Below are 11,334 nucleotides of genomic sequence, written 5' to 3' on the forward strand. Positions count from 1 at the left end.
GCCCCTGGGGAACAGCTTATCGGAGCAGTGCTTGACTAGCATGTCCCAGGCTCTACTGTCCAGCCCACACTGACACACACAGTACTGGAAATTTCTCCTCAGAAGCAGCTACAGAGCTCCCCAAGCTCTGCCCAACCTACTGTCTCCCATCCCTCTGCCCTGTGGCCCAGTGCTGACCAGGCCTGAATGTCTCTTGACAACAGGTTTTTCCAGCCTGGTGGTGCAGCCCATTGGCAAGTGTGCTGACTATCCAGTGCTTCTCGGCTCCTACTCTGCCTGTCTTCTCTCTCTCCTGGGAAGATGTTCCTGGTGGGCCTAACGGGAGGCATTGCCTCCGGCAAGAGCTCCGTCATCCAGGTGTTCCAACAGCTGGGCTGTGCTGTGATTGACGTGGATGTCATCGCCCGGCACGGTGAGTTGGAAGGGGACCCGTTGTGCACAGAAGCTTCTCTTTTTGTCTTCTTGGGACCCTCCGAGAGTGAGGCTGTTCTAGCCGATTTGCCTGTCTCTGCTCCTGCTCGCCCTTAAGGCTCTCTGTTTATTCTTTCTTCCCCCTAAGAGTCCAGTCTCCCTAAACTCGGCTCCATCCCTGGCTGAGGGTCCCTAAGTTTATTTAGTCTCCAGTTGAAGGAAACAGCCTTGGGTCCCCCATCAGTTTGCCTCTGGCCATTTGGGGTCTTCTGGATGGCTGGAGTCTCTGGAATGACCCAACCTCTTCATACCACAGTCGTCCAGCCAGGATACCCTGCTCACCGGCGTATTGTAGAGGCCTTTGGCACTGAAGTCTTGCTGGAGAATGGTGACATCGACCGCAAGGTCCTTGGAGACCTGATCTTTAACCAGCCTGACCGTCGGCAGCTACTCAACTCCATCACCCACCCTGAGATCCGCAAGGAGATGATGAAGGAGACCTTCAAGTATTTTCTCCGAGGTGAGACTCTAGACTTGGGGCCTGAAGGGGACGGATAGCCTCTGGGGTAGGGTAGTGGTTAGTTATCTAAGCTGCCGAGTTCACACTATCTATTGGCACAAAGACTTCCTACCAGCCTTTGGTGTATGTGGCCTCCGGTCTGTGCCTCTAAGTAAAGGCCTAGTGCCCTAGCTCCCCCAGCAGTCATTGTGTGGGGACCATTTCCTGGCGAGTATGGGGATCCGTTTTGGTTGTCTTACCAAGTTTTCCCACTGTAACCGTGGCCAGGCCCCTTCCCCTTCATGCCTCAGGTGTACAGAGTAAGATCCCTCTCCCTAACACGTTCTCAAGTGTGCCTCTTCCCTTTAAAGGGTTATGAGAAGCATCTATGTTGTTGACCCAAGCCTACCCCTTAGTCCCTAAAGTGCCAAGAAAGGCTGGAGCTGGCTCCCAGCTCCTGCTGCTCTAAACCCTCCTGCTATTTGTCCCTGAGACACTCTGCCAAAGTCAGCCTTCTTCCTTCGAGAGGAGTCTGGACTCTGCCTTTGTCCTCCCCCAGTGTCTGCCAGTCCACTATGCCACCGCTCCCCTCTGCCCACCCTGCCTGGCGAAGCCTTCTGCCTTTCATTCCTGCCCTTTACGTTTGCTCCCAGGCCAGCTCTCGGTACATTTGCAGGGCTGCGAGGCACCAGTGGCTTCCTCCTTCTGAAATTAAGCATTGGATAATGTCACCAGCTCCAAAGCTCTCCTGTTGTGTCATCCACCCAGCCTTCCCACCTCCCCAACCACCACCACTTAAATAAAAGCCAGAAATCTCTTTTCAGTTCGATAAGGTGAAAAATGGGGACGACAGCTGTGGCTTCCACAGTCCCGGTTTGTCCCTGATGAGTGTAACAAATACAGCTGTCAAAGTTGGTATAATCACACGTCAGATAAGATCACCAGCTGTTGGGGAGGTCCTGCATAGGCAGGCGGATGTCTTCATAGAGTCAGGACAGTTTCAGGGCTTATCAAGTAGGAGAGATGTGACAGCTGAATAGCCCTTTACCGGTAAACCATAGAGCTGGCTTCCAGCTCCCAAGAGGGACCCAGGAGAAAGGACAGCAGGAGGGGAGGGAGAAGAACAGGAAAGGGAGATAAGAGGCCCAGGGAGGATCCTTTTTTTTTTTTTTTCTTCCTTTCCCCCCCCCCCCTCTGGCTTTGAGCTGGAGAGGGTGAAGTGAGAGGTAAATGAGAGGTGGAGAGACGCAATGCCAACTTCCCTCCTCCCAGGAACAATGGCAATAACACCCATCACATAGCCGAGGGGCTTGGCTGCTGCTCAGTGTCATATGCATTCAGAGCTCGGGAAAGGGGTTCTTTCCATTCGTTACACAGATTAGTTTTGTTAAGGACCTGCAGTCACATGGGGCGCTACAAACTAAGTGTGTTAGAGCTCAGGGACCCCATGCCCTCATCAAACAAGGCTACTCTTAGGCTTCCTGGGCCCCAGGTTGTGGAGAGCAGCAGTCCCGGCAGCTAGTGTGTAGTTCTGTGGTTGATAATGTCTGGGATGGGGTACCGTGCAGGCCCCAGGTTTCTGAGCAGCATCTGTCCCTGTCCTTATTCTGCTGCCTTTTACCCCTTCTTTGTTCATCCACACGGGGCACAAGTGTGGCAGAAGCGCACATAACTCAGGGATGTGCCCGTTCATGGTGTGGGAACACACTACCTCTCTGCAGTCTCGACATCGGGAGAGCCTCCCAGAGCCCTTTTTCCATTGAGGGAACCCAGTAGTTAACTGAACCACCCTCGCTGCTCTGGGATAGTACAGGTCTCTCACAGAAAGCCGCAGAGGTAGCTATGGGTCTCTTTAAAAGGCAGCCATGTCTGGGCCTGCCTTCCAGGAAAGGTCCTGTGCTTTGGGTGTTTTGAGCCAGTGTAAGATGAAATAGGGCAGAAGGGCCTCAGCATCTCCCACAAACTTCCCAGTTGCCTAAAGCACTGGCTATGGCTTATGTTGGGTTAGAAATAATTTTTGGGGTTGAGGGTCAAGGTTCAACTAGACCTCCTAGTCTTTGATACACTGTGTTCCAGAACCCTACCTGATTCGCACAGAACCTCCCAGCTCCTGGGTTCTGCTGGTCCTCATCAGAACTCCTTGCCTCCACTTTCTCATTCCAAGTATCCACATCTTGCCTGCTTTCCAAAGCCAGCGCAAATGCCAGTCCTTCTCCAAGGTCTTCCCTAGTCAGCCAGCCAGAAGTTATTTTCTGCGGCATTCTGCTCTGAATGGCACTGTAACTGGCTGGCACTCAGGGTATGTCTGTCCTTGGAAGGTCTCCCATCTGCTGGGGCATTCTCTATGTTGGGCTGGTCACAAGCATCTTTCCTGATGTCCTTGCAGAATTGAACTTGGGCGTTTTCCATCTTTTTCCCAGGGTACCGCTACGTGATCCTGGATATCCCCCTCCTGTTTGAGACCAAGAAGCTGCTCAAGTACATGAAACACACTGTGGTCGTGTACTGGTAAGTGTGACACACAGCTTGGCCAATGGGGACTGGAAAGGACACCTAGGGTAAGATGCACCTGGGAAACATCCCTTTATGCAGTTCTCATGGGCAGCCAAGGCACAAAGTGAGTTGGGGTAGTGGTACCCAGGCTTACACAAACCAACTTTTGTACCTGATCCTGATGCACCTAGGCAGATATGAGTTGGGGGGGGGGGGTGGTCCCCAGGCTTCGCTAGTGTTTGGGAAGGGCTCCCCCTGCTGGCTGTAGGAGACACTTCAGTTGAGCTGTCTGGTTTTACCTCTGGCCACCCTCATCCTAGAGCACTCCACAACTTCCCAAACACTCCCATGTTTATAACCTCATTCTCTCACTTTTCAGTATGAAGTACTCATGGTAGAGGGATACTTCTGAGTTATAGAAGGCAGTTACACAATGTGTTCATGATCACCCATTGGGAGCACTCATGAATAGAGAATGGAATGTGTTTGAGATCACCCACTGGGAGCACCTGTGGGTAGAGAAGAATGTATTGGAGATCACCCACTGGAAGCACTCATGAATAGAGAGCAGAATTTATTAGAGATCACCTCCTAGGAGCACTCATGAATAGAGAGCAGAATGTGTTTGAGATCACCCATTGGGGGCACCTGTGAGTAGAGAGCAGAGTGTATCCAAGATCATCCATTGGAAGCACTGATGAATAGAGAGCAGAACCTGTCCAGGCTCACCCATTGGGAGCACCTGTGGATGCAGTCATCAGAAGAATCTAAGGGAGGAACTTTCTTCTCAGAATCCCCCAGGACAGGAAGCAAATCAGTCCAGGTTTGGCAAACAGGAGAATTAATCTGACAGAGAAATGAGTCACAGTCCCTTCGGGTGAGAGACTAGACGAGGCTGCAGGGTGTCTCTGCTTCTCAGAAACTTCCACATGTCACAAGTATAGCAGACACATAGGTGGGCCTTGACTCTGCAGGTATTTTGGGCACAGGGTGGTTCTCAAGGGATCGACGTGTGGGAGGTTGCTAGTACACTGGAACGCTCAGTGCCCTGAGCATTGCCCTACCCTTGTCCAGATCTCTCATGGTGTGAATCCCCTGAGCTTCTCAGTTCCTCACAGGGCTGTGCTTCCCCACGTTAACCCTCAGCCTCTCCCTTGCTTGTTTTTTGTGGTGATGAAGATAGACCCTAGGAGCGAGTTCCAGGACAGCCAGGGCTACACGCAGAGAAACCCTATCTCAAAACAAAAACCTGAGAACAAAAACCTATATATGTAGGGATCAAAAGGGGGAAGGTTAGATTATTTGCTTGTCACCAAAAGGAGCTGTACCTTGTGAGCCAGCATGGAGCATTTCCTGAGGAGTGATTGTACCTAAATGTGACCCTTAATGTTTTTGAGAAAAATTGATTTGTAAATGAGTAAAGAAGAACACAGCCATCAACCGAGTCCAGCATTCGCTGTCACAGCCCTAGGAAGGCTGTTGGGTGTTTCTGCCACCAGTACATCCGGGAGGCTCTCTCTTCTGCATCACTCCCATGAAACTGCCAGCCAGCTCCATTGTCTTGTAGATTCCCCAGCCACAGACATGCCATGACTAAAGCTGGATGTCTTCTCTGCCCACTATAGCCACTATATAATAAGGTTACCTTTACAGAGGAGCCCTTATGTCTGGCCTTGTTCCGTTTCTCAAGTTGCAGCAAAGGCCTGAATGGTAAAAATCGTCCCATTTTATAGCAGGGAAATCTCAGGCCAGTGGACAAACAGAAAGACCTAGATGGTGGAAAACAGCTGCTACACCCCCACCCCTCCCTCTCTAGCTCTTGTTGGGAGTCTGAGGTGGTTGATAGGGCTTGGCTCCTGTGTGGCTGAAGGCAGGAGAGGGAATTTTCTAAGGGAAGATGCTGTCCTACTCTGTCCCAGGCTAGCTGCCCACCTGTGAGTCTTGCTGCAGAGAGGGAGGCTGGGGTCCACAGAACACTTTTGTCCTGTCCTTAGTGACCGAGAGACACAGCTGGCACGGCTGATGAAGCGGAACAACCTGAATCGGGAGGACGCAGAGGCAAGGATCAACGCCCAGCTGCCCCTGAAGGACAAGGCCCGTATGGCCAACCACGTTCTAGACAACTCGGGCGAGTGGAGCCTCACCAGACGCCAGGCCATCCTCTTGCATGCCAAGTTGGAACGCTCCATGGAGTACCTGCCACTGAGGCTCGGGTTCCTAACGGGCCTAGCAGGCATTGCCAGCCTCCTTTACCTGCTCACCCGTTACCTTCTCCCTTCTCCCTAGCTGGTACACCAAGGCAGCAAGCCTTAGGTCTTCTCCTTAGAGACCTAAGTCAGGTACCAGGTCCTCAACACTACACTCACTCGGATTCTGGGACTGGCCCTTGCTCTGGAGTATATCCACTCTAGGATTCAGAGATCAAAAAGAAGCCCACAGTCAGGGACCCGTTCCCACCCTCCCCAGAGCCCCACCATCCCCTAGTACCCCTCAGATCAAGAGCCATGATGGCAGGAAAACAGCAGTCTCTGTGGCTTTCTCCATGGTTACAGCGATGTAGCCAACAGTTTCTTGGGCTTGAACCTTTTTGGATCATCTGTCATATTATGGCCACAAACTCCCCAGTGGACCGCAGCAAATCCTAGATTGAAGGCCTTCTTCAAACAGAACTATCTCCTGGGTTGAAGCCTTTTGCCAGGATGCAGTGTGAATCCTTTCTGGGGTTTGGCGTGACTAGGCTGAGGAGGGCCCTTTGGAGAAACCCAGCTTCTGATGGGGCTTTACTCACAACTTAGCCGCCGCCACTGCCTCTGAGCCCTGCTCTCTCGGTGTTCCCCAGGCCACATGCTATCTGACCTCTGTGTCTTCTACCAGATGCTTCCTGCCCTGCAGTATCTTACCCCTGGCTGTCTCTGGTCAGGCACCCTTGTTTTATCTTAATCCATGGTAGAATAATCAGCAAGAGACTGATTTCTCCTTGACTATATGCCTCTAGATGGCAGGGCTGACTCATCTCTGCTCTAGTGTACTGCAGCCTGCTCTCCACTGGTGCTCAATAAACTGAATTGGTCTAAAATGTCCGCTGAATCTCACTTGGCCTCCGCTCACACTGAGGAGGCCTACACAGAGGACTCCAGACAGGTCTGCACCTCTGGGAGGTCTGTGGAGGTGCTGGGCAGGTCACATCCACTCAACCCACAGGTCTGTTTTCTTCCCCAACCCAATTAGACCAGTACAGACATCAACCTTTCCTACCGGTGTCTGCAGACCTGCTGATGTGTGGATCTTGTTCCTAGCAGCCTATTAAGGCCAAAAAACGAGTGTGACTAATGTGAGTGCAGCAGTGGCCATTTTTAATGTCCTCTTTCACAGAGCTGCTTAAACCTCAGAGAGTAGCTCATTAACTCCCTGCACATCTCCAAGCAGCAAAAAGGGGCTGCAAGGAGGTGGAGGAGGGAGCAGGAACTAACTGCTCCCTCAGTTGGGTAGGGTCTGGCAGAACTGGCAAAGGGGAGAGACTGGACTGGAGCAGCATCCTGACCTAGTGACTGGGGAAATGATTCTTGTCCCCTATGGCATTCTGACAGTGTGCAGTAAGTGCAAGTACCACAGGGCAGCTTGGTCTGGGTCAAACAGGTTCTGAAGTGCACTCTCTACTGCATCCCCTCTAAGGAGGAGCAGCACACCCAGGTTTGGGGCTCAGTTCTGTCTCTTTGTCTTTAGTTTCTGCATGATACATTGAGGACACTTAAAAACCCTTTGCAAACCGGGACACTCAGTTACTTCTTTCTTGGCCCAGCACTCTAAATTTGATGCCTAGTGTGACAGAACATTGGTTTGGAGGGTGCAGAAGCCAATACAGTTATGCACTGGCCCTGACAGCTGCCCTCCTCCCCAGTCTCCCTCCCTTGTGACCTACTGACCAAGCTGGCTTCGGAAAAGGCTTGCTTTCCTGCTTCAACTTCAGTGCCTGTCTAATTAGACCCATCCACCTGGAACACAGCGCTTCTCCAGAGCAGGTGTCCTCCCCTGTGGCCAGCAGGTGGCAGCACTCACTCAAGCAGGAATCTGGGCAGTGGCACCCTTAACTATCCCTCAGGATGGTAGACCACCTCAGCCGCCTGACCCTCATTAAGACCCAGATAGGCCCGGTGGTGGTGCAAGCCTTTAATCTCAGCACACGGGAGGCAGATGTGGCTATATCTCTGCGTTTGAGGCCAGTTCCAGGACAGCCAGGACCATTACACAGAAACTCTGTCTCAAAAAGGAAAAGCCAGGTGTTGGTGGTGCACCCCTTTAGTCCCAGCACTTGGGAGGCAGAGGCAGGTGGATCTCTGTGAGTTCCTGAGTCCAGCCTGGTCTACAGAGCTAATTCCAAGACAGGCTCCAAAGCTACACAGAGAAATCCTATCTCAACTCCCCCCCCCCCAAAAAAAAGATGCAGATGGAATGGGATCTGAGTGTGGTAGTGCATGCCAGTAATTCCAGCATCAGAGAAGCTAAATCAGTAATCGGGGTCAGACACCAGTCTGAACTCCACAGATCTTACTTCTACCCCAATCCTCCAGTCCTTGGGACACAGTTTCCAGCATGGGCTTTACCCTAAGAGGAGCAATAGGATGCCCTGGGTACTGCGTGCTCACCTTCCTCTTGGCAGTGGTTGAGGGATGCAGCCAGGCCCCTAAAGCCCTTCTCTCTCCTGGTCCAGGTTGCCCAAGGTTAATTCAGTTTTGTACTTTACAAAGCACAGTCCCCATTGTCTTCAAGGCTGCTTACAGTGTGGGTGATGTGGATGCAGAGTGGATGTAACCGCATGCTGTGGCCACCATTCTTTTGGATTCCCAGCAGTGTGCCTGTCAGTAACACCTTTATCCAACAGTTACTGGCAACAATCGGATGAGAGAGTGATGGTGTCTTTTTCCGGAGTATTCCTTGTTCTCACAAAGGCACTTGAGCCCCAGGAGTGGATGGTAGAAATGGTCACAGGTGAGGGGGCCACATGGATGGCCACTAGAGGCTCTTGACGATGGCTAGAAGTAAAGGAGGTGGTGAGATGTAGTGGGATGCTTTCCTGCTCTGCTCAGGGGACTGAGAGCTTGGCTGATGGTTCCTACATTCCACTCTGAGCTAAAGCAGCACCCAGCTGGGACCCAGAGCTGCCTCTCCTTGCTCCCTACCAACCCCTCCTCTCCGTTCCCCATCGCTCAGATTCCAATACAATTTCCAACTAACCAGCATGTCGATAGAACAAGTCGGGCAGCCGGATTGCTGGCCAATTACAGGAAATCATTCTGCTCCACAGCTCAGCCCTTGGGGTGGGGGTGGGGGATGTGAGGGAGCGGGCTTCTGGCTTCTAGGCTCGAAAGAGGCTGAAGGCAGGGAGCCTGCACCAACTCCCCTCTCTCCACTGCCCTGGGCAGGCAGCATGGGAGGGGCTGGATGGGGAGGCTCTTGAGGACACTTCAGCCCTGGGCTCTTCCTCAGCCTCACATAGAGCTTTGGACCCAGGTTGTTTTGTTTTGTTGTTGCGCGATTGGAGCCCCAAGCTGTAGAGAAACTCAGAGGCTAAAGGCCCATGAGGAGCTTCAAGGAGTTTGTCTGGAAATGGAGACGATAGAAACCCATGGATGAGACCATTCTACTCCAGAGAGAACTAGAGACTGGAATGGGTGGCACCCAGGGGACCCTACAAGACTAGCCTGGGGGCCTAGAAACTGAAGTTCTCACTGGCCAAATGAACCTTACTCCCACAGCTAGCCCCAGCCAAGTAGCTCCCCCAGGGTAAGGGTATCAGAGCTTAGGGGTGATACCTAGGCTCCTTGGAGGAGCAGGGAAGGCTTGGAATAGCCTGGCTTAGCCAATGGGATTCCAGTCCAGAAGATGGACCATAGGAGTGTGGGAGAGGGGGCCCCTCCTCACTTAACCGCTCTGCCATGGGTCCCACCTCTGGCTCCTAGGAATGGGTACCAAGTAGTCTTCACTGTTTCTGCCTAGACCTGCGCCCACTTGGATGCCCCTTCTCCAAGCCCATTCCCTCCCTCTGCAGTCCTCTGGAACTGGCCACCCTTCAGCCTGCCCCTGCCACACAGCCTCTGGCTCCCTCTCCTACCTGAGTGCCCCTTTTCTACCATGGGACATCTCCCCAAAATGACTGGAGGATCCCCGGGGGGGGGGAAAACAATAGTCTCTATAGACAGGACATTTGTCTGGAACCCCAAGAGATGAGTGACAAGTGGCCATGATCCAGACTCTTCTTCATGCTATAGCTACTGCCCTAACTCCAAAACCTCTTCCTGGCAGCGAAGATGAACCTGGGGCTCTGGAAATAAATTCAGAGAAAACACAGTTGAGGCAATGTTCAAAGTTCATCTGCGGAGATGGCTCTGGAAAACAGGGTCAGCATCCAGGGAGCCCTTCTTCCAAAGGCCTCAGCTCCAGTGTGCAGGCTCACATCGGGGTGGAGGTGTGGGGGCTGGTCATGTATGTGACCATGGCTTGGTATTCCTGGCTTCTAATAACTGCGTGCGGTCCCCCCTCTGGCGCTGCCTCTCCAGGGCCGTGGGCCCAGTGTTCAGCGATCCGAAAGAGGGCGCCGGCTCTACCCTCATAGGCGGTGCCTCCCGCCCCACCGTTAGGCGCTCAGCAGCCCACAGGCTGGATGCCATCGATCTGGTCGCGGGGACCCTGGCGCGCTGCCTTCTCACGCTTGCTTTTCGCTTTTAATTGAAGTTTGTTTGAGCAGAGCGCGGAGCGGCAGAAGCAGAAACCAAATATTTAGTTGCTGCAAATTGGCACCTCCAGATCAATTACCCGGCCCGTGTCAGGGCCTGCGCCGCCCTCCGAGCCCGGTGGAATCTCAATGCTGCGCTGCCCCCGCGTGGGCCGCCCGCACCGCCGGTCTCCATTCCACCGCACGTTTCTCATCAGCTCCAACCATACATCACCCGTGGCCGGCAGGAAACAGATTTTCAATGGGAAAAGTTACCTGAAAAAGTCCTTGTTGATTATCACTGTGCCCTGTGCTGGTCTGGCCCCTGCTGCCACCTCTGTGTTTGTGTAACCGGGGATAACCTGGGTTGAGAGTTGCAAAGGACTTTGGGTCACAGGTACCTAGCCCCAATCCTAGCAAATGCACTTATCCGATGAACGACCTCAGGGAGTTTATTTTCCCAGAGCCTGGGTTTCTCCATCTGTGATTATGGGCCTTATCCTTCCCTAGGTATGCCGATCAAACGGAGCTACAGTGTCCTGCCTGGGAGCAAGTGGTTCTGTACATGACACTCCACTGCTGGGCTGGGGTTGTAGCTTGGTAGAGTGTTGCCCTAGTATACATTAAGTCCCAGGTTCAGCGCTGCATACAACTAGTGGTTCTGGCCTATAATCAGAAGTTCAAGGTCACCTCCAATAATAATAAATTTGAGGTCAATCTGGAATACATGAGGCATTGCCTTGAAAATAATAAAGTCCACTGCCTGCCTTGGGGAGTGAGTGAGTGAGTGAGTGTGTGTGTGTGTGTGTGTGTGTGTGTGTGTTCAGGAAAGAAGGCAGCCAGCGCCCAGTGTCCCTGGCAGGCCTGGAGGACTACTTAGCTGGTCAGGACAATTCTAGGACTCTGTCCTAGCCCAGGTGCCTCAGGACACAGTTATTTAGGAGTTGTTCTTTCAGGCCTGGGGGTGGGGGAGCCAAATAACAGCTTGGACCCCAAGACTACCCAAAGCCAGGTAAGGATCAGAGAGTATCTGGAGATAGTGGTCAGACGCTCCTAGCCCTGACTGCTATGGGCACTGGGCCCTGAAGGAATGAGGACAGCTGGATGATGCACGAGGTTCTGCCTTTCCCTTCTGCAAGTTCCTAGGCCTCAGTTTCCCCGTGTAAGATAGGGCCACCGCCCCACGTCCCCATGAGGGGAAAGAGGAGCTTCCCAGCAGTGT

At 52.8% G+C, this 11,334-nt stretch overlaps 1 protein-coding gene across 1 annotated transcript; it reads left to right on the forward strand.

Annotated features, from left to right (window-relative positions):
- The first annotated feature begins 247 nt into the window (after window positions 1-247).
- On the forward strand, window positions 248-6,479 carry Dcakd (dephospho-CoA kinase domain containing). The gene is made up of 4 exons (XM_051177846.1): window positions 248-412; window positions 728-931; window positions 3,331-3,418; window positions 5,398-6,479. The coding sequence occupies exons 1-4, from the start codon at window positions 301-303 to the stop codon at window positions 5,687-5,689; spliced, it is 696 nt and encodes a 231-aa protein (XP_051033803.1). The 5' UTR covers window positions 248-300; the 3' UTR covers window positions 5,690-6,479.
- The last annotated feature ends 4,855 nt before the right edge of the window (window positions 6,480-11,334 follow it).

The sequence above is a fragment of the Phodopus roborovskii genome, unplaced genomic scaffold (genome assembly GCF_943737965.1).
Source record: "Phodopus roborovskii unplaced genomic scaffold, PHOROB, whole genome shotgun sequence".
Classification (NCBI taxonomy): Eukaryota; Metazoa; Chordata; class Mammalia; order Rodentia; family Cricetidae; genus Phodopus; species Phodopus roborovskii.